General features: G+C 41.6%; 1 protein-coding gene across 2 annotated transcripts in view; it reads left to right on the top strand.

Annotated features, from left to right (window-relative positions):
- AGPAT4 (1-acylglycerol-3-phosphate O-acyltransferase 4) overlaps positions 1-23648 on the top strand; it is a 55008-nt gene that overhangs the window by 15396 nt on the left and 15964 nt on the right. For both annotated transcript variants that reach the window (XM_088666301.1, XM_060272800.2), the window contains exons 2-5: positions 10943-11178; positions 20782-20951; positions 21912-22073; positions 23365-23518. In XM_088666301.1, coding sequence (XP_088522427.1) covers positions 11001-11178; positions 20782-20951; positions 21912-22073; positions 23365-23518 — 664 coding nt within the window. In that variant the 5' untranslated portion in view covers positions 10943-11000. The remainder of the gene's footprint in view (positions 1-10942; positions 11179-20781; positions 20952-21911; positions 22074-23364; positions 23519-23648) is intronic.

Raw genomic sequence — 23648 nt, 5'->3', positions numbered from 1 at the left:
CACATGGGTGTTTTCTGGGGATATGTAGAGGGAAATGAAAAGAAATATTCATAAATGTTCTGTTCAACCTTAATATTTCCCCTTCTAAATCCTGTGTTAACTGTCACAATGTGGTATCCAACAGTTCTGTCTAGATACTAAGGGAGCAAATATTTTACACTTTCTCTTATTAAATGAAGTATTTCTGGCAGATGTTCAGGAAAGACTGCCAGAAGCAGCTAAGAACTAAGAACACAGCCACACAAGTCCAGAAAGTATAAATGGGTCATTATGCAAGTGACTATATCTTTGAGGAAGCTTTTAAAGCAAGCTGTCATATCTGCAGATGAATTTGTCCCTGGGTCATTGTAAATATGAGTGTCTAGTGATGTCTCTCTGAATCAACCCGCCTTCTAGGCAAGAAAAATGAAGGTCACTTGCATTCAGTGATTCTTCAGTCACAATATGGGAAATGGAGGCTGCAATCCTATACCCACATGCCTGGGAGTTACTGGTAGTCCCAGTGAACCCAGTGGGACTTACTTTCGAGGAGGCATGCACAGGATTGCACTATCAAATAAGGCATTTAAGGACATAGCATAAGTATTGCTATTTTTATGGCATATCCTGCTGTTGTCACTGCAGAGCTTTAGGAAGGAGTGAGATATACGGTTAATTTATAGATAAAAAGCAAAGTGCAGAATGTGATCAGGTGGAGTTCTGCCATGTCCTTCAGAAAGTACAAAGCTTCTTTCATTCTTCCTTGTTTGTACTTAAGGGCACCTTGCTGCACGTATATATAACACGGAGACTTGAGTGGTGGATCTGGCTAGCGCTACAAACTGCAGGAAGGAGAATGCTCAGATCCTGCTTGTGTGCTTACCTTGGACATCTGGTTGGCCTCTGTAAGAACAGGATGCTGAACTAGATGGGTTCCTGGCCTGATCCAGGAGGGGGGCTACTCTTAAGTTTTTATGCTTCCACGTTAGGATCTTTAATGTTGAGAATTTGCTGTTCTACTATGCAGGCCTCTTCTGGGAAGCAGGGTGGTGGAGTGGGGCGGAGAGCAATTGCCAAAGGAAGATGTAAAGCTCTCACACAGCTTGTGAAGTGCTGCCCAGCTGCTGCTTCCATGAGGAGCCCCTCAAAACTGGCAACCTCTGATTGAAAAGTAATAGAGGAATTAACATTGCAGCGTGGCAATGGTAGGGCTTCATTTGCCATGTCATCATTAGGCCTCTCCTCCTGTCAGTTGTCTCAATTCTTAAGAAGAATATGAGAATAGCTTTGCTTGATCAGGCCAAAGACCAATGTACTCCAACACCCTGTTCTCACAGCGGCCAAGCAGGTGCCCACGGGAAGCCTTCAAGCAGCACTTGAATGCAATAGCATGCTCCCTACTTGTGCTCCCAACAACTGGTATTCAGAGCCCTTCTGCCTCCAATACTGGAGGCAGTGCATAGCCCTCATGGCTAGAAGCCATTGATAGCCTTATCCTCCTTGAATTTGTCTAATTCATTTAAAAAAACCCACAACACCATCCATGTTGGTACCCTTCACTGCATCTTGTGTCAAATTCCAGAGTTGAGCTCTGTGGTGCTTCCTGGATCTTCCAACATTCCGCTTTACTGATTGATGCTGGGTAATATTGTGAAAGGAGGATATTGCATTTCCTTTCAAAAGGTGGGTGGGGGTGGAAATGGTAAACCATAGATCTTCTGAGGTCTGAGAAAAAGGGGAAGAACTGCAGGGAAAGCGTAAGGCAGGGAGCAGTGTTTCCACAATGATATTGTGTGTATGCTCTGTAAAACATGAGTAAACACACAGTGGTCACACAGTAAATGTATAGTGTGGAAGTACCATGACCGTCCTGCAGGAAATAATTGTTACCTAGAGTTAGTGTCCAACTGTGAGGCCATAGGAAGAATGGGGTGAGTATAGCCTGTGTGGTTTTCAACCTGGAGTGCTGTTATCATTACATATCTGGGTTTTTTGGGAGAGCCTTTGGCAAACGTTAGAAGCAGAAAGATACAAATTGCGTACTTTCCCAAATTGCAACTGGCTGAAACCAGAAGGTGGTGGCAGGATTGTTTCACAGTGGTGTGCTCAAAGATTTCTCCATCAAAAGTTAACAGACTGTCATGTTTCACTATTAGTGGGATGATAGAGTGTTCTGTTGAAAAGTGAAGTGGTGCTGAATTCTTTTTTTAAAAAGAAGAGATTTGAATTTATTATTGCGAAGCTGAAAGCTAAGTCTTTCCTCATATTTATCTTGCGTATTTCTGGCTTCTTCCATATACCTTGATTTGTACGTTGAACTGCTAGACTTCTTTTTGTAAAAATCCATATTGGTACGTATGTTGTGTTAACAGTGTGTATGAGTGAAGAAAAGTGCAATATAGAAAGAGGGCTATTGGTGTTCCCCTTCCATCTTTGCAGTTTGATTGAGGTACATATACTGCTGAACTGAGCCCAGGCTCAACCACCAGTCTTGCCCATTTTCTTTCTTCTCCTCCTCTCTCAAATACATCCTAACTAATACATCATTGCTGTTTTTCATTAGTTTATTCCGTGTGCTTTGTTTCATTTAAAAGATTAAAATGAGCTTTGTCACTCAATGGGTACTTCACATGGCACAATATTCCAGATACTAGTTGTCTCTCCTATTGTAGGGGAAAGTGTGTACAATGTGTCATTAAATGACACGTCAGTGTGTGTGCCAGTTTTTGCAGCATATACCACAGATGTGAAACTATAGCCAGGCACAGCTTCCTATATGATATGGAAGCAATACTCGGGTCATCATCATGCATTGCCTCTTTTCCTCTTGACTACTCTTGAGAAGGCTCAGATTATTACTTTTCCCCCCTTTTAAAAACTTGGGTGAGGCTTTCTGCGCCTTCTGTTACTACAAGACCAAAGGTCATGCTTGAATTATTGGGGGTTGGAGAAATGGGGGCACCCCCTCCCAAGTTTAACTCAAACATTCCCTTCTAAAAGGATTAGCAAGAGAGACTTTGCACACGAAAGCTCATACCAAGAACAAACTTAGTTGGTCTCTAAGCTGCTACTGGACAATTTTATAATTTTTTAAAAATATATTAGCAAAATGTAATAGGGTTGGCCCCTGCTGACAACCACCCCTCCTGTAATTTGAGCAGTAAACTGGAACATTCAGCTCCAGCAATAGAACTGTGTGTCATGACTTTGGATTATTCCCTGGCACCATGGGATATGTGGTGGAGAGGGAATTGTCTGAGAAGTGAAGCTCATAGGCCCCATGGGAGATAAAGCTACTTGCATGGTTTTAAATTAGAGTATCCTTTATTAGAATCTGTGACAGCTCTCAGCCACACCATGGGTCCTGTGCCATGTGGGGAAGGGAGATCTGGCGAAACAGAGTGTACCCAGGGATACAAACAGGATTTCCTGGACCCAGGACACTGTATGTGGATTGGGGCCCCTGCATTGCCTCCCTCCACACCGCAGACAATCTGTTGACAAGAACTGCTGCAGATGCATATATTAACCTAGCCTATGTTTCATAGCCGTGAGAGTGACAGCAAAATACCCACACAAAATAAACAAAGCATTTGCCAACCATGACAAATAAAAACAAGTAAACATATTACTCTATAGTTAGATGCCGCTTCACCACTGTCTCCTGCAGTGCTTCTTGGAGGCAGGATCTGTCACCTCCTCTACAGCTCCCCCAAGGCTGCCTCTTGGTGAATAGGCAATGCTGGTCTCCTCCCACCTTTGTTCCTGAGGTAGATCTTTAAATAATGTATTTATTTTTTAAAAAATTCTCAAACAACAAATCATACTAAAATACCAAACACACAAAGAAAATTACAAAACATAAAAAAGAAAAAACAAGAATACAAAAAGAATACAAAAAAAGAAAAAATACAAAAAGGCAAAAAACAAAAATTCTAACTATAACCCTTATTTCCAATTTATTGACTTCCTCATTCCACCTCCTCCTGCGATTCTTTACATGTCCACCGTAGTAAACTCTAAATCTTATATAAATTCTAAATATTACTTTAACTATACCTTAGTTATTTAATCTTTTATATCTTATTTTATATGCTATCTAGATCTTACTTCTTAATTTAATTATCCTTAACTTCTATCAATACTTATTTCACACCATTGTATTATCTACAACCTCTATTTTATCTCCCTCACTTCCACTAATTCTAATCTATTATACGTTTATTCTTTAAATAAATTTTAAATTTCTTCCAATCTTCCACTGCTACTTCACTCCGATCCCGGAGCCCCTCCCTTCCCCGAAAAACATTTCCCTGGGTGTCCCGACCAGTCCCTTAATACAATCCAGTTTCAGACCTTTTTAATCCATCCATCAATTAAAAACCAATAGATCTTTCATCCCACACCAACTCTTGTCCACTCCAACCCATGCTGCTCTCCCACCCTCCTATTCTGTTGTACAAATTCTTTAACACATCTCCTGTGCCTCTCATTTTTTTGCACCTTCCATCCCCACAACTTGTCCATTGCATGGATGGCCCTCCCCTTACCTAAGGTAGATCTTTATTGTCCTCCCATTATTCCTGATGTAGCTCTTCATTCGCTACTTCTTTGCTGGCCAGGGAAGAGGGCATTTTGTGGTTCACCTCAGGTGCCAAAATGTCTTGGGTTAGCCCTGGATTTTCCTACAGTGCCTCCATCTTGCCAGGATTCAAGCTCAGCTTGCTTTTCCTCATCCATTTCACCACCGGGCCTAAGCAATGGTCCAGCGATTGCAGTGCACAGCCCCTCCTGATTCAGGTGTTTTGTTTTGTCTTAAATAATTTTTATTATTCTGATTCAGATGTTATGGATGAATAGAGCTGTCAGCAGCAGCAGCAGCAATTTTATTATTTATACCCCGCCCATCAGACTAGGTTTCCCCAGCCACTCTGGGCAGTTTACAGAATATATAAAACATAATAAAGCATCAAACATTAAAAACAGAGCACTGTAGCCATGTGAGAGGGGCCTCATAGCTGACTGGGGATTTGAAGCCAGGTCTCTCTGTTCGATCCTCTGTCCGCTTCACCACACCATTTCTCCACTGGGTCCAACTGCACAAGGCACTGGAAAGTCCCTTAGCAGACTGATGCCACCTTGCCCTGAAATTCTCAGCAGCTTCATGTAGATTTTAATTGGCACTGGAGAAAAGATATTCCCATACGGCACCTCATAGTGTAGCCACCAGGGGCCCTTGAAGATTTTACCTTTAATGTGGCCATCTTTTGCAGGCATTTATGGGTGTGAGCTCTACTGAACACAGCGGGACTTACTTCCAAGTGACCATACATTGGCTTGGGGCCTTGGGCTGCATCCGGGGTCCAGAGCCAAAACCTTCTACACACCAGCTAGCACTTTTAGCTTCCTAGTAGTCAAAAGAATTTGTCATTCTGAAAAACGGTCGCACTCTAAATCTGTTTCCTTTTGTTGATGAACTTTCCAGGTGATGAGCAAATGCGGGGGGGGGGGTGGCGTTTCCCCGTTTGTTATACTCACGGGCATGGGCGTACCCAGGATCAAAACTAGGGGGGGGCAAGGGGAGGGGCCAAGGCACGGAAGGGGAGGGGCCACAAAGTGGGCGGGAACAGCGAACTCGCGCTCCGCCGGGCTGTGCCCCTCCCTAGCAGCAGGGCTGGTGGGCGGAGGCGGAGCCCAGCCCAGCGGAGCGCGAGTTCGGCGTTCCCGCCCACCGCGCCGCGCTCCCTGGTTCCCCGCCGCGCTTGGCCTTGCCTGAGGGCGCGCCGGGGAGCTGGAGGGAGGGTGCGGCGCGGTGCGGCGGGAATGGCGAACTCGCGCTCCGCCGGGCTGTGCTCCGCCTCTGCCCACCAGCCCTGCTTCTAGAGTAGGGCAGCTGCCCTAACTTGCCGCATGGTGGGTACGCCCTTGCTCACGGGCCATGTTTCATTTCAATGAATAATGATCTAATTTGGAGGCCGGCCACGCTCCTCTGGCCAGGACACGAGGCTCCTTCTGCAAGAGCCATGTGCGTCTTACCGGTAGCAGAGGGGAAGGAAAAGATGCTCCACCGAGGGCTTTTGTCTGGAGATTGGCTTCTGCAACAGCTGAAAGCCAAGTGTGTATTGGTTGCCGGGGGGGGGGGTCTGCTTGACGGGGCTTTGGAAAAGGAGCGAGGGAAGCAGCCCCCTTTTTTCTCTCCCTCCGCCGCTTTGCAATGAAGTGACCGAGAGGAGCGTCAGCGAAGGAGCCTGTTTTCCTTTTGCGAAAGGGACCCACCCCGAGGGAGGGCGGAGCCTGCCTTTCTTCCCCTCGCCGCTCGTGTCCCGCCTTTGCTTTCGCCCAGCGCCGATGCCGAGGGCTGCCTTGTGCCAGGTACGTGTCCCGGCAACTCTTCTGGGCAGCTTCCTTCTGGGGAAGTTGGCGTGCAGGGCGAGTGAGCGCAGAAGCGTCTCCAAGGGACGCAAGTCGCTTTGCTCAGGCCATGCAGAAACCGCCGCTTGCTTAAGTCTCAGGAGGGACAGGGTTTGGGGGCTTTGGAGCCGGCCGTGTCCCTGGAAAGAGCTTGCTCACTTTAGTGGGGTTTTCCTCCTCCTCTCTTGCCCCCCCCACTCCGTATCTCCATTGAGTGCGGCGGGGGGAGGCCGGGCAGCTGAAGGCAGCGAGCATCTTCCCGCTACATGTTGGCTCCCTTGGGCGCCGCGCAGCATGCTCCGCTCCAGCTTCCCTTCTTCCCCGTTTCCATGGAAACGCCAGACCAGACCATCGTCGCCATATAGACTTCAGAATGACACCCGGCAAGGTCCCCCATGTGTTTCGGATGGGTGCGTTTGTGAAAGTGTCGGACACGCGTTGGTTGCCTTCTCACGTTCGGCGAGGAGAAGGTGGGGGAGGGAACGGGGAAGCCAGACATTTGTGACATTCAGTTGACGGCCGCTTTGCTGAAGTTGCTTTACAGGAGGTGGAGGTTGTCTAAAATAATTAGCTGTGGCTAATGAAATGCAACAGGGTGCTCAAGGAGACACAGCCTGTCTCTCTCCAGATCGTTGCTTCCACATTTTACCGTACAGCCAACCAAGGGAGGAAATGGCCGGTGGGAATTGCTGCTTACCTGTGTCAAATTGTGCCTGAATGAAGGGGCTTTTCTTGCCTCTGTCAAAAATGTTTGCTAGTGTTGCTTAAGACCAGGGTTGAAGAACCTGCGGCTGCCCAAATTTTGTTGCACTCCCAACTCTATTCAGCCCCAGACCCCAGTCCCGTGATCAGGTATGATGGGAGTTGCAATCCATTGACAACTGCTGGACCACTAACCCTATCCGAGTTAAGGTGATGACACAGCTGTTGGAGCAGATGTTTCAGCTGTTGGAGCAGATATTTAGATCCGTTGGGCACTGCAGTTCTACAGAATAAAATTTGCTTCCAACATATGGAAGCAAGAAGAGAAGGATATTCTCTCTTGTAACTAGTCTTATTTCTAAGAGTGTGAGTTGTTGTTGCTGCTGTTGCTGTTTGTTGCTTGGATCTACTTATACCTCCATAAGGGCTAGTTTGTCACTGAAAGGTTTTGATTTCAAAAACGCTTGGAAGACCCCCTGTCATCCTTTCCCCTTTGTATTGACCCATCAGTGCAAAAGTGTGAAAGATTCCAACTGTGTCAAGGATAAGAGTATGTTTTGTGGATATTTATAAACTGATCTTACTATGTGTGTTTTTAAAAAACAAATTGTTAGACATTTTTATACTTTTATTCAGCATTTTTTTCGTAAAATGTAACAAAAGTTGCAAAGCTCCTTATTTATTGTTGTGTTAGCATTCATGGAAGAGAAACTTATTCACCAGTCACATAAAGTGGATAGTGCAGGGGTTGGCTGTTCTTTGGGTCAGAATTGTGTGTGGTGGACATTAAATCTGACATCTATATACCTGAAAGTGGTCATGTCACATGTCCATCACTTAACAACTATTAACAATTGGCAGTTAGACTTAGTTAGGCTTTTCCTGTGAGGTTTGCCAAAACATCATCTTCTCAATGGGATGTAAGGTGTTTTTATGGATAGATAAATGCAATCTTTAGTAGTCTGCTATTAAAAGTAGTCTGCTTAAGTAGTTTGCTATTTATTAAAACGTGTCTCCCCCCCCCTTTTTTTCCCTTTACAAGCTAAACATTTTTTTGAATCTGTGGTCTTATGACAGGTTTTAGCTTTTGTCCCGAACATTCTCGTCATTATTTAAATAGAGATTGCATATGAAAATGGTGAAGTTTATTTAGTGGGCTTGTGATAGTTTATTGGTACGTGCTGTAAGTTACAGTTGCAACTGTATGCCAAAGTTGCAAAGTATACGGTTATTTAAGGAAATAATGTGGCAGCTCCCTTCTTAGTTTCTTTTCTAGACAGAATCTATTTGAAACGTTCAGCTTGAACAAGAGCTGAGGTTAGTTAATTTCCCAGGAAATTTGTTGGCTTAAGTGACTTCAAGCTTTCTTTCTTTTTTTAAAAATGATTTTTATTGGATTTTACATTATCACAATCACAAGTAATAATAAATTAAATTTTCCCCCTCCCCCCATGACTTCCCTCAACTTCCCCTTCTGTTTTTTTACATATAAACTTGTCCTGCTTGCTATACTGTACTATGCTTGAGTATCATACTCTTTTAAATTAAATGTTATATTCTTATCATTTAAACCTCATCTTTATACCTTCTATATTTATTTTGTTGATTGTAAGAGTTTACTCAAAACCTACTACTGAGTCCATTTCTTTACATTGATTCCATAAATACAACATAAATGGTTCCCATTCTTTTTAAAAATCTCAATTTTCCTTGTCTCTAAGTCTTTCAGTTAGCTTCGCTATTTCAGCATATTCCATCAGTTTTTCTTGCCATTGTTCTTTAGGTTTTTGTTGTTGTTGTCTAAGCGACTTCAAGCTTTCTGATATATAAGCCTGACAGGTATTTTGTTCTTTTTTGCTTCTGAGGATTTTTGATCAGGCTGACTTCAGTGTTTGTAGAGATGTAGCACACTTTGTCCAATATATATGGCAAGCTTAATGCATACAATCTTCTTCTTGCCCAGGGTTCCATAAATCCGCTTGCCAGCAGCAAGCACCCCTGATTCTACCCCACATGTCCAACACAAATGTTATTTATCTGAGGGGCTACTACATGATGTGAGGCAGCAGCAAGGCATTGCTGGAGGTGTTCAAAATTAGCCAGCCGCCAGGCACATTTTGTACCTGGCTATCGGCCACTTGTGACCAAGTGAAGATGCCTGGGCACCACCTGGAGTCCTGTGAATCCAATTCTGGGTGACATAATTTAAGAAGGATGTTGAGAAGCTGGAACTTGTGCAGAGAAGGACAACTAGGATGATGAAGAGTCTAGAAGGAATGGTTGAGGGAATTGGGTAGGTTTAGCCTGGAAAAGAGGAGACTGAGAGGAGATATGATAACCATCTTCAAATATCTCAAGGGCCGTCACATGGAGTAGGGAGCAATCTTGTTTTCTGCTGCTCTGGAGAGTAGGAACCGAGCCAGTGGATTCAAGTTACAAGAAAGGAGATTCTGACTAAACATCAGGAAGAGCTTTCTGATGGTAAGAGCTGTTTGACAGCAGAACAGACTCTCTCAGAAGGTGGTGAACTCTCCTTCCTTGGAGGTTTTTAAGCAGAGGTTGGAGGACCATCTGTCATGCATGCTTTAGTTGAGATTCCTGCATTGCAGGGGGTTGGACTAGATGGCCTTCGGGATCCCTTCCAACTTTAATTTGGAAGTAATACAACAAGCATTTAGCTGTGGGTGGTGTATATTAACAAAGGCCACAAAGTATTTGTTTGACAAAGTTTACTAAAAGGGTAAAATAGGTGGTACTTAGGAAAAGGGGTTTTACCCTCATCAGTAAGTTTTAATAAATCTTATTAGAACATTCTGGGTTTGTCTCTCTAGAAATATCTTTTAAGAGCTATAACCTTCTGCTGGTAATATCTGTCAAGAAGCATTATGTCTTTCTGTCGGGCATGGCAGCAGAGGGGAAGGAAAGGAAGAAGCACATGGTGTTCACAGTATTGACCTTGAAAGTGAAATGAAGAGCTAGCATTGGAAATAAAGCAATAGGTAGTGCTGTGCAGCTCTTACAGAAAGTAAACACGATTCCCTTAACTTGTGGGTGTTCAGATGGGGGGCACAAACTTTAACACTTATTGTTGGGAAATGGCAACATTTCTATGTTTAAGTTTCTGAAATGGAGTTTTAATGGGTAAAGGGTAGAAATATATTGTATTTTAAACTATTTCATATATTTCCTATCCAAGGTTTTAGAGTCTGCAGAGGTAACTAATTTATAGTGATTTTTTTTTCCAGGTTGTTCCTTTTTAGTCTCGTCAGCGCCATGTCATTGGCAGCTAAGAGCAAAGTTCTGAAAATGTTTGTCTGTTTTATCAAAACGCATGCAGTGTCCTCTTAACAGGGTCTCCATCCATTATGGGTGTTAGTTACATGTATCTTTTTGTGTGTTTCTGTGTCTGAAAAATGTCACATTTTTTAATGTCATTTCTACCATTTTAGAACCAAGTTTTGAAATGTAGCTTTATATAGCTGCTTTCTACACTTCCCATATTTCCCTCCATCTGTTTAAAAAACAACAACCCTGCTGTAATCTGGAATGTGTGTTGGACCCTAAGATATAATCAAGATTAATGGATCAAAGAAGGGTATGGCCCAGTGACTGTAGACTACCCCATAACTAGTGCTACATTTCAGAGATGGTCCCAATATTGCTATGTATCATCTAATGTTAATTTTGTGAGATTTGCCATGGATGTGGGAAAGTGAACACATCTGTAATGGCTTTTTGTGAAGGTGACATTTAAATACGTTGCTGCTCTCGGGTAGAAAAGAATTGGATTCATCACAGTACCATGAGTTGAACCTTTTTGAAAACAAACATTTTCTCATCTTTTTTGCAGTTAACTTTCCGAATTGTTTGGATTGCTTTCTGGAGGCTTTGCATTGCCACCTTAAATCATGGACATCGCTGGCTTTCTGAAGTCTCAATTCATTTGCCACCTCCTTATCAGTTATGTATTTATAGTGTCGGGACTGATAATCAACTTCATTCAACTCTTCACATTAATCCTCTGGCCGTTCAACAAGCAACTTTTCAGGAAGGTCAATTGCAAGCTGGCTTATTGCATTTCAAGCCGTAAGACATTTTTATACCTTTTACTTCTGTTGTGTTGTGAATTTTAAATGCGTAAAGCATTCCATGTTGCTTTTGCCAGATGTGTGTTGGGGCATATGTTTCATTCCGCTTTTTTTGGGGGGGGGGATGAGGAAGAATCTCCTAGTTGTTCCCAAATAAATAACATGATTGTGGCACACACAAAAGGCACACACATAAGCCATGTAGAAGCGTCTTCCAAGTTTAGCAACGGTGCCAAGTTTTACTGTGATTATGAAGATAGTGATGAATAACTTCTACAAATCACAGGATGAATTTATTTGGATACCACAAAGGCTAATGCAGTTGCATTTGTTACGGCCATATAAAATATCACAAAGTACTGAGCAATTACATTATCGTTGCTTTTGGGTTTCCCTCGTACAAACATAGCTTGTGTTTTTTTGTCTCTAGTGGTTAGGCTGCAGATAGTTGAGCTTCTTCCCACACTCTGCTCTCTTCAATTTCCTAAGTATATATTATTGAGCAGCCTCCCCATTCTACTCATGGAAACCTTTGTTATTGGCAGAGGGTTCCAACTGGATACATCTCTACAGATATGCACAATGAGGGCTTTTCAGTCTGTTTCAAACACAGTTGAATTAGAAAAATGAAACTGTTCTGCATTATTGTTGTTGAATTCCAGGTTCTAAGGATTTTCTGCCATTCTGTTTTTGGCTTCTAAATGTCATAGAACGACTCTAAGCAACACTGCAGAGTGTCTCTGAGTGGCATGCCCTACACATGAGTTACAATCACATACCACTGTGCAGTTCAAAAAATTCCTTTAAAAAAACAACCACGTTCAACCAGCCTAGTTAGGAGATAGGTTATGAGCTGCCGGCAGTGCTAAATTTCTAACAAACTCTATCATCTGTGATAGCTTTAATGAAGCAAAGTAAGAGATTGTCACAAGGTATGTCCAGCCCATGGAAACAACAGAAGTGGTTTAAAGCCATTTTATCGCAAGGAGGAGCTGGTGGGAGGGAACCAGGGGACACACGCAACTGCCTCACAGTCTCTTAGCCCTGGTTAAATGGCAGCCTACGTTCTAGTTGCGTGAGTCCTGAATTGGCTGCTTTAAAAAATGCCCCCCCACTCCCCCCAAAAACCTTGAACTCAAGGGAAGCTTCCTCTATCTGAAACAGTCTCTAACTAGAGAGACAGACAAGAGCCGAGGTCTGTGAATAATCTCTATAGCGGGTAACAGGCTCCCTGGTGGCCACTTTCAGAGGAGTGATTTTTCTCTCCCACAGCCTGCTTTGATGGCAGGTGTGCTTGCCTTTCTAAGAGAACCAAAGGTGTGTGTGTGTGTGTGTGTGTGTGTGTGTGTGTAGCATGGGTGTTGTCTTGGTTCCTAATTTTCTTTCTGAATAAATAAAGACGGTGCCAATAGCTATTCTTGTGTGCTTCAAAGGGATGTTATTAAACCTCTGGATCAAATTACACTGTACAAATTATGACATTTGGATGGATGCGATGAAATCATTCTCCAGTAAGTGGCAAAGCTCCTTGGTCTTAACCAGGGGCTGAGTGGAGAGTTTAGTATACTTGCCCTTGGTGGAGGAAAAAATACAAAAGGGAGTGACGGTGAAAAGAATAATTTTTGCAACAGGTTTTTTGAAACTCCAGTAGAATAATGGTTAAACAAATAGTTAAGTTGACAAATAAAAAGGGAATAGTCTTTAGCAGATATGGAGTATCAAAATGCTCTCTCACAATAATGTGACATATGTCTGTTTAAATACTGATCGCATAGTATTACCAGGGTTAGAATATGATGAATTAAGTTTTTGTACACAAAGCTTTGAAATGGAGACTAACCTATTCATAGGTAATTTATAGTCTGCGGGTGAGCAATGAGGAAGCAAAGTCTGTAGTTGAAACCATGTTACAGTATGTGGAAAGTAAAATTCAAAGCAAATACTGAAGAACCCAAGAAAGTTCTCTCCTCAAGCTTAGATCCAGAAAAAGGCAAGGGAAATGTAATGTAGTGCAAGGACTATTTTTTTCTATGCTGTTTCTATGTTTTCTAGACTGTCTAGAAAATATTTTATCAGTGTGTGCTTGCTGAGAGAGAGATAGTGACACCACTTCATGTGTCTGGGATTTGAGAAGCAGGATCCTTAGAGGCTTGGACCAGTCTTAATATATATCTCCTTTTAACAAAGTGCATAAAAGAGGTGAGGGCTGTGAGGGCTGAAGAAGCCGAGTCTACTTCCAGCGTCTTTCTGTGAGAGTGTGTTAGTGTGTGAGCCTACTTGGGGCATAGTGCAAATGGTCAGAGTTTTTCATAGATTCAAGTACGTACAACTTTTGGAACAACTTAATGAAAGGGTACAAGACCTGCTTTTCTTGTGATAGGGCTAGGTATTTTTTGTCATTTTTGTTATCCCCCAAATTCTCTTGTGTCTTGAACACATTCCTTAAAATAACAAAGGTGTTTTTGCCACCTTAAAGAGTGACATAAGGTTTAGTGGACTGTTGTCCATGAGAGCATGAGCCACAATAAGCCTGTTCATGTTTAAGGCATCATAAGTCTGGGGCATAGAAAGAAAAAAAGCAACCCCTCTGGGAAATGAGATTCCTGCCACTGTCCTAGTCCTTCAGTGTCCTTGGATGATTTTTCTTTTGAAGTAAGTGTACACAGTGCATAGCAAGAAGGAAACTCGCCAGTAGAACAATGGGAAGACATTCTTTTTGAATTCCTAGTGTGGGGGGGAAAGCAAGTCAGGAGAAATCCCATGCTTGCTACTCTTCTCCAGGGATAGAGAAGAGAACTGCTGCTGCAAGAATATGAATCTTCAGATGGTGACAGACAGGCTGGAGAGTAGGTTTAAAAGAGTAGAGTGAGTGGGAGTCCCTGTGTTTGGGGCCCTTTCAGACCTGATATTTATTTAATTTATATACTGCCCTTCATCTGAGAATCATAGGGTGGTTTACAGTATACCCCTAGATATTATTTAGCCTATTGAATTTTCATGTTCTTTGGGGATCTGTCATTAGGTTAGCCAGTGGGCTCACTGTAGCTGGTCAAGAACTGTACAGTAATTGTTTGTAGAATAAAAAAAATCCTTCCAGTAGCACCTTAGAGACCAACTAAGTTTGTCATAGGTATGAGCTTTCGTGTGCATGCACACTTCTTTCGTGCATGCACATGAAAGCTCATACCTATGACAAACTTAGTTGGTCTCTAAGGTGCTACTGGAAGGAATTTTTTGTTTCGACTACGTCAGACCAACACGGCTACCTACCTGTTTGTAGAATGATTTTCTGAAGCGGGGAAGAAAACATGGCTGAATGCTAATACTTACAAAAACTTCTCTGTGTCAATCTGTTAATCCAGATGATTGCACCGGATATATGTTTGAGATCATTCTTCTGAGCCTGCAAAACTCACTGGTCAGATTTCCACACCCCGCACTAGAATGGGGTAGTGTCTGCCATGATGTAGTGTACTGATGTACTGTATTTGGCACAAACAACCAGAATTGGCAGCAAGCAGCATAGATTTGCACTTGTTACAGGCTTTGCTGCCTTTCCACACTGGGTATTCTGAAACGTCTGGTCTTCCATTTCAGTGGTTAATTTCCCTTCCCACCGCATCCATCCACTCCTCTTATAGGGACTCAACTGGAAAATTTTATATCATATTTTTAGAATGTAGTTCATCTGTTTTGATTTAGGAATTGAAGAAATAAGATGATGATGATGAAGAAGCTGATAATAATAAGAAGTACCAAAAATGGAACTCCAGTGGATTGTTGATGTTGTTTAATTGCCGTCTTCCTGGCACTCAGTTTGTGAGTGCATATCAGATTTCCTTATTGTCCATTGTAACAGTGCCTGTAATGTTAATAGAGAAGAAAAAGACATTGTTGCACAAATGAGAGGATTGTCTTTCGCTTGCCAAGTATTTATTTAGAGTTATTTTCCCGCTTAACCTCTTCTACGCACACCTTAGTTGAGAAATGTTTTAGTCTTTCCAAATTATGTTTTATTTTTGGCACTGGTATACTTTTTTATTTGAGCTTATATTTGTATATTGGCATGGTTAAAACTAAATGTTTGATTTGGAAGCCTTTAAGTATTGAGAGGACTTGACCTCTGACTGAAGTTCACTAGGTGTGGGCATTTAAAACACTGTGAAATTCTGCTTGCCTTCCTTCTGCCTCCTTTTCAGTAGCCTTTAGATATATATTTAGTGCTAAATTAAAAGGCAAGTGTTTAAAATGGGGTTTCACCTACTTGCAGAAGGAGTCAGGAGGATCTAATAAGCCCCTACTTTAAATAGGATTGGGAAATAAAGAAACATAAAGGAGAAAACAAATTCTTAATTAGCACAGCAAGGCTCCCACTTGCCCTAAACTATCAAATTGGGGGGAATTGCTATGATGAGTGACAATGCATCCCAACATGGTATCAGCCTCAATCTTATGCTGATGGAAAGACAGGAAATGGATTGGGTTTAAAGGGAGACTGTGTACTGTGGTACCTTGGTTCTCAAATGCCTTGGTACTCAAACAACTTGGAACCCAAACACTGCAAAACCAGAAGTAAGTGTTCCGGTTTGTGAACTTTTTTTGGAAGCCGAATGTGCTCCATTTTGAGTGCTACGCTTCCGATTTGAGTTCAACACTTCTGTTCTGGGTGCCACACTTCCGTTTTGAGTGTTACACTGAGGTCTGTCTGTTTTTGCTATTTATTTTGAGTTTTTGTTTTTAGTTTTGTTTTTGTGACTGTGTGGAACCCAGTTCAGCTACTGATTGATTGAGTGTGTTGTGGCATCTGACCACCCCTGACCTCTTGACCAACAGTGTGACTGCAGTACATTGTTTATTGCTTTCATTTTATGGATCAGTGGTCTCGTTAGATAGTAAAATTCATGTTAAATTGCTGTTTTAGGAATTGTTTTTAAAAGTCTGGAACTGATTGATCCATTTTGCATTACTTTCTATGGGAAAGCGTACCTTGGAACACTTTTGGAACACTTTGGTTTTGGAATGAACTTCCGGAATGGATTAAGTTTGAGAACCAAGGTACCTGTGTTCTAAGCAAGTAAGAGCATTGGTGTGTAGGGGGAGGAATTGTTTGTTTGTGTGTATTAATGACTCTGGGCTTATGAATCATAGATGATCATCTAGTGTTCAACCCCCTTCAATGCAGAGATATGCAGCGGTCCCTTAAGGGGATCGAACCCTCAACCTTGGTGTTATCAGCACCACACACGCTCTAACCAGCTTTGTGAGGTTGCCTGTTTGGTATAACACTGAATTTGTGTTCCTTTATTTTTCAGGGAAGTTTTGAGAACTTTTCTTTCTGTCCCTCTCTCATTTTGTACCTCTCCTTCTGTTTGACTTTGAAATCTCTCTCACACACACTCTGTAGCATCAGGAATGAGATTTCCTAAATGGTATTTTATCCCAGTTATAGTCTTCTCTCTTCACTTGAATAAACTCAAGTGCTCTCTCTCTCTCTCTCTCTCTCTCTGTGTGTGTGTGTGTGTGTGTGTGTGTGTGTGTGTGTTTTGAAAGGATACTGAAAATATGTAGCATATATTCCCCACAATACCATCTGGTTTATTTCTCTGGAAATAGCTATTTTCAGATCAATTTCTGGGAAGTTGTTATGAAAGGGTTTTCCAACTCAGTGTAGCGGTGATCTCAGGCGATGTCTGCAGCCAGCCAGATGAAGCTTTAAATGAAAATGGTAGTTTTTCTGGGGAATGGGAAGGGTGTGCCCACCATAGATTTGGGTTACCTAAAATGTCTCTCTCCGTATCAAAACAGGGTAATAAAATATGGAGCTCCAAAGCTTTTAGAATATTTGAAGTTATGAGCAAAATGGGAATCCCCTTTTTGTGCTCTAAAACACATTCTAGCACCTGTCATACTACATGACATAAACGGAACAACCAAAATGGAAAACTCTTTAGGGTAAATTTCTTTATGTAGATGTAGAGCCATTCATGCTGAAGAAATAAGTTAGCCTAGGCATGACAGCAGTACATGTTATGTCTAGAGGTGTTACTTGTGACATTTGAAGCGGCAGAGCTGGAGAGTAGTAAAACTCAGCCAGACCTCCCTTAAGGTAGTAAGGAAAGGTTAGCGGAATGCTTAAAATATTTTGTCGTTGGAGCAAACATATGCCCCACTTTGTGCAATCTTCTGAAAAGGTTTATTTGGCTGTTTTTAGGGAAAAAATTTGGGGGGGGGGAGGGAAGCCTGGCAACTTCCAAGATCTATTTTCTAGTTATGCCACATTAATTCTGGCTTAAGGAATGGAAAAAGAAGGCCAGCTTTTCAAATGTATCTAAATTGTTCAACATGGCTGAGATAATTTATGTCGGCTAATTAGGCTGCTGTCCTAGTTTAACTCTGTGAAGTTGTCTCTCTCTTTCTTTCTCTTCTTTTCCCTGTGAGTTCTTATAAGTGTTGCTCATCAACTTGGAGGTAAAACTGCTATTACAGAATCATGTATTCATCTCAATATAGTGAGTCTTGCTTAAGCTTCCTACTCTTCTGCTGCCATGCCCTCTGGAACCCTTTTGCCATATTTTTTTTCCTGCACTCTGGAGTTTTTGCACCAGGGCTTGTATGAATCAGAATTAGTGTCCAACTGGTGAAAGGGTCAGGCAGTTACCTTCTGGAGTATAAAAGTTATTGGGGAACCCTTTCTTCCTTCATTGACCTTGTGCAGTCCATACTTGTGAGCTGGGCTATAGAACTGAAATAAATATCCCATGTCTTTTATGTGCACATGCATGTGTTAGAGAGGTAGTACTGTACTTAAATATGAGTGTTGTGGTTGAAGCTAAAGTATGTATCCACAATAATCTGACAGGAAATTGGGCAATCTGATATCTTTCTTAAAAACCTTTACTTGAAGTCAGTGGTAGTAAGCTCCTAGATTGTGTTGGTTTTGAAGATGCTCATCTCCCCCACTCCACCCGCCATGTGTACAGTGAAGGTTTGACTATAAATAATAAGGTTTAATTAATGCTCCTTGAATTTTTATCCCTTTTTAAAAAACCTAATTGCAAATGAGTACGTGCTGTTGCATTTTTCTTGTACTCTTTTCTCATTCGTGGGCTCATAGATAAACTGAATAAACAACAATTACTTGGCAAATAATTACTCATCCCTGAAGGCGCTGATTGAATACAGCAGGGGAGCAAAAGTTGCAGTGGTAAAAACATTATTTGGCTGGTAGGGTGGATGTAGAAAGCAGGAGAAGGAAGTTGAGCACGTTTCTGTGTTTTGACACATACTGGTTTAGGACACAACAGGGAAGAGCAATGCATCTGGACCAAATACCACATGATTTCATGTGGTATATAGTCTTCTGAGGGTGCCTTCCACATTACATTTAAACACATGCATTTTGTTTTTTAACTGCTCTGCATTACATCCCTTGTTTGAAACACTAGCCATGCCCAGGAACTACATGTGATGAGGATTACTTGGGAGGAGTACATACAGGGAAGCCGTGCACACCCAGAATACAACCTTCACCCTATTTTCTGCCCTTCATGAGAATGAGGCTGAAGGTCTGAAGCGATGAGCCTCAGTTAACAGTTAAAGACTTGGAGGCAGACAAATCCAGGGAGAGTTATGTTTATTTAATTAACCTACATACCACTCTTCAACAGAAGATATCAAGGTGGTTTTACAATAAAATATTTATTCTTTTTTTTAAAAAAAAACCAGTCGAAGCAGTGGCAGCTTTTCTTCTCCTTTTTGCGGATGGTATGCAAAATGGAATTCGGGGGGCTATGATAGCATCTCCCCTTGTCCTCTCCCCATTTTATGTACAGTAAGTTCCCTTTCACTGTGTTCAAAATATTCACCTCAATATCTGGAGTGGGGGGGGGGGGTGATGGTAGCTTGTATGACACACATGCTAATAAACCAGTAGAATGCAAGTTTAAAATGCAACTTGAGCAGCAAAGCAAACGAAAAAATCTGAAATCCTTAATTCTGAGACCTGAATGGTACTAAATTAGTGTCTGTTCAAATAAAAAGTCTTCTAAGCTTTGGCATAATAGAGTATGTGGGCTTCCTGTTTATGGTATCCACTTTCTTTTGCTCCCCCCCCCTTCTGCAGAAATTTGAGTACAAAGAGTGCTGTTTACAGAAGGATAATTATGCAGTCATTTTACTATTCTGCAAAGTAGCTAACACCTGATTGAAATGTCATTTTTTTCAAGTGCACTTGAGAGAACTATTTTGAGCTTCAGTCGGGGTTGATATTCTACATGGCTTTAATCCTTAGTAGGGGAAATGCTTTTTGTTTTGCATTCACGCTTGTTTTGGGCACTAAAATCAAATGTTGATTGAAGTTTATGTATCCAAGTTCTGAAGAAGGTGATTCGTGCTGACTCTTGACAGGGTATATTTTCATGTCTGAACACTCGTTTGATACATTTTAAAAATACGTACCAAAATATTAAATATCTATAGTAGGCTGAGGGCAAGTGTCCCTTTCTTGGGAAAGAAGCTTGAGGGAATTGGTGGGCAACCAGATCCAAGCACTCTTCGATGCGACTGATTTTTCTAGATCTGCTTCTTTTGGTCTGGTTTTGGCAGTGAGGGAAGAAACAATCTGTTGCCTAGTGGGCTTCCTTCAATCACAGTGATGGGCAACCTTTTGAGCTTGGTGTGTCAAAATTCGCCAAAAAACTGAGCATAACCCTGGTGGTGTGTCACTTTGAGAAAAAAAAACATAATTTCACGATATTTATAGTTTAAATAACAAAAGATATAATTGTAATATATAACTGTATTTAATAAACCAAAAACTATTTATTTTACCAAACCAAGCCAAAAACCCCTTATTTATCACAATGGAGAACCATAACTGTGGGGTGGGGGACAAAAGCAACAGGCAGGGGAATGAGTCCCCCCCCCCTTTAAATTGTCCCACCTCCACAAAAAACACATTTAAATTATGTGGCACAACTGTTGTATGGGATACAGGTCATGTCACTACTATAATATTTATTTACCCCTTAAATTTTATAATTCACTTAGGATAAGAAATACTTTTGTTCTAGGAAAAAAATCAAAGAGGCTATTTTAAAAATAAATAAATAAATAAACTGAGTGGCACTGACAGTAGTACGATAGCAGTCCTAGCTCAAAAGTTTTAAGCTGCTTTTGCCTGAATGCATGTTTTCCCCCCATGGGAATGTACAGTATTCCAAAAGATCACTTCCTAGTTTCCTTGCTTGTCAGCTGTCCCCTTTCCTGAGATCTGTCTTCTGTTCCACACTATTCACAGTAATATAAAAGGGTAGGTAAAAAAATAAAAGAACCCCACAGAAAACTAAATCTAGGACCTCAGTTGGTTAGAGTGTGGTGCTGAAAAAGCCAAGGTCCTGGGGATTCGATCCCTGCATTGCAGCAGGTTGAACTAAATGAACCTCTGGGTCCCTTCCAGCTTGGGCTGCTTGGGTAGGAAAGGCAGGATATAAATATAATAAATAAATAAATATGTTATGAGGAATCAAGAATGAATGCTCTAACAAAACCTCTGGTTATGTTATAAATGTGTATTCGTTGATTTGTTGTTTGTTCGTTCCAGAATTGGTAATGTTGCTGGAATGGTGGTCGGGCACAATTTGTACCCTCTACACGGATCCCCAGAATTATGAAAAGTACGGGACAGAGAATGCCATCGTAATCCTTAATCACAACTTTGAAATTGACTTTCTCTGTAGCTGGAACTTTTGCGAAAGATTTGGAGTCTTGGGGGTGAGTCTTGACTAGTATATCAACCAATTGCCCTTTACATTAACTCTATGAAGCAAATCTGAGGTCGCTTAGATTTCGGGTTGTGCCTTTGTGCATCTTCTTTTTTAAAACTGGCACTTTTATAACTTTCCTTTTATTGGCTTGGAAGAGTTAGAACTAGTTGAAGAAGAGGATGAGCTCAATGTTGCATGGTGGTATATCACAGGTTATGCGGGCCTGATTTATATATCAAACCTACCAATCAGTTGTATACTGTGGCCAGCTAAGTGCTTGACAATCCCCTGTTTGAGTAATCTCAAGCAAGAAACAAAACCAAGATATAGGTGAAACTCAGAAAATTAGAATATCGTCGAGGACAACTTAAAAGGTGAAACCAATATATGAGATAGATGCATGACATGCAAAGCAAAATATGTCAAGCCTTTACTTGTTGTAATTGTAATTATTTGTCGTTAGGTGGGTCAATTATAAATGGAATGTAATTAATGAAATGTAATAGTGATGTTTATTTTTGTATTATTGTAACTATTTGTTTTATTACTGTGGAATTTCCAAAAGAAAGCATTTGTAAAAATTAAAAGAAAAATTAAAAATAATAGGTTGCATTACAGAAATAAATGCACTTTTTGACGATATTCTAATTTTCTGAGTTTCAACTGTATTTATCCCCTTCTTCATAAGATGCCATACTTGGTTGGTGGACTGTGAACAAGTTGCATGGTCCTGCTTTGTAATAGTAATGATTAATCCAAAGTACAGGGACCAGGGCGTTGCCTGGTTGAGGGCATTTGGAGCACATTGCTGCAATGTTATTCCAGTGATACTCTCTCCTAAAGGATGCATGAATGTATATTAAAAAAAATGTACAGGTGTCTCTTTAATTATCCCTCCTCTTGTTACAGATATATTGCCTTTTATTTAAATAAACTATTCTCTTCTGCATTTTCTTCTGTTTTTCAGAGTTCCAAAGTACTTGCAAAAAAAGAGCTTGCTTCTATGCCGATCATTGGCTGGATGTGGTACTTCCTTGAGATAGTTTTCTGCACGCGAAAGTGGGAGGAAGATCGGAAAAATGTCGTGCAAGCCCTGCTCAATCTCCGGGATTATCCTGAAAACTTCTGGGTAAAACGCTGGCAGTAGAGTAGAAAACACATATTTTCAGGAGGCGCAAAAGCCATAAAAATGTAATGACTCTGAGTTTGGAACATAAATACTATTTTACCCTTTTTCAGGGAACCCCTTCCACATCAGCTCATTTGCCAAAGCATCCCTGCATGCTTGCCAGAGAACTCCAGCATTTTTAGAGGATTCTGTGGTTTTTCTAGGACAACGGTGGCCAACAGGAGACCTGTAGGCTGTGTCTGGCCTGTACTTTTGCTTTCTCAAGTCCCCTCCACCATTTTGGGCTGGCAAGCTGCCGCTATGCACTTGACAGGCACCACTCCAAGCAGGAAAAAAGTGAACTCTCATTTGCAGCTTAGAATGGTGCTTGTCAGGTGAGCAGCAGTCCTGTTTTTTAGTTTGTTTTGCTTTTCTCTTTGGCTGGGCAGTGCAGTGCAGCTTCCCAAGAGATTTTGCACAGGAAGTGATCCTGGATGGATCAAAAGGAGCATGAGAGCATCCTATCAGTAGGAACATTTCCCATAAGGAAATGGAAGCCTGCTTCAGTGACATCTTTGTGAAGGAGTGGAGTATACTCTTTTTCGTTTTTAGCTTGATCTTAGTGAGCTCCTCCCCTGCCCAAGCTATTTGAAGTTAGACCCCCATGTTATCCCTGGGAGGTGGGGCAGGTTGCCTGTTCCTCCAAAGTTGAAGACATTAGTCACCCCTCTTTTACACAGCCCACATGAAGCATATTCCAGTTCTCTTAGGCCTCACTTGAATGGAGGGCTGAGCTCCAGAGATGAATGGGTGGGACTGATACTTAATGGGATCAGAGCAGGCATGTTCTGCTGTGGTCTTGGGGAAGCTCCTTCCTACAAAGCTAGTATTTGCCTCTGGAAGCAAATACCCCCAGTGATACTGAGCTATTCTGTGATAAGCTATTTAAGACGGATACCAGATTTGGCAGATAGTTAGAAAGAGCATTGTGGTATACTTAAGAGCCATGTGAGTCATCCATGTTTCCACACTCGTGCTGTGTAATACACTTTGCAGCCTGATCCACCTTTCTTAGTGGTAAGACTTTCTGCCTAATGCCTTTGGAGACAACTGCACTTTTGTGATTTATCTGAAATGCTGCATTAACATACTGCATCAGCAGTAGTCATTTGTTTTCGTCTGTGTAAACTGTCCACTGGTATACAACAAAACGTAATGAATTCGTTGCAGGGTTTTGTTTTTGCTATTTCTTTAGTCTGTTTATCTTCCTTATCCAGCTCTTTGGTAATATACATATATATTTCTCTTTCAGTTCCTGATTCACTGTGAAGGCACCAGGTTCACAGAGCAAAAACACAAAATCAGCATGCAGGTAGCTGAAGCCAAAGGCCTACCCAAGCTCAAATATCACCTGCTGCCACGGACAAAGGGATTTGCTGTCACCGTCCAGTGTTTGAGAAATGTAGGTAAGGAATTGCACAAGGACAAGTTTCCAAGATACTATTTTGAATTTTTTTTTCAGAGTAACCTGCATACTGCAACTAAATATGCGTCTAAACTAAGACAGAAGCAGCAGTTGCCACTGGTTCACATCAG

Source organism: Zootoca vivipara, chromosome 3 (assembly GCF_965207765.1).
Source record: "Zootoca vivipara chromosome 3, rZooViv2.hap1.1, whole genome shotgun sequence".
Classification (NCBI taxonomy): domain Eukaryota; kingdom Metazoa; phylum Chordata; class Lepidosauria; order Squamata; family Lacertidae; genus Zootoca; species Zootoca vivipara.
This window is presented reverse-complemented; position numbering and strand designations above follow the sequence as displayed.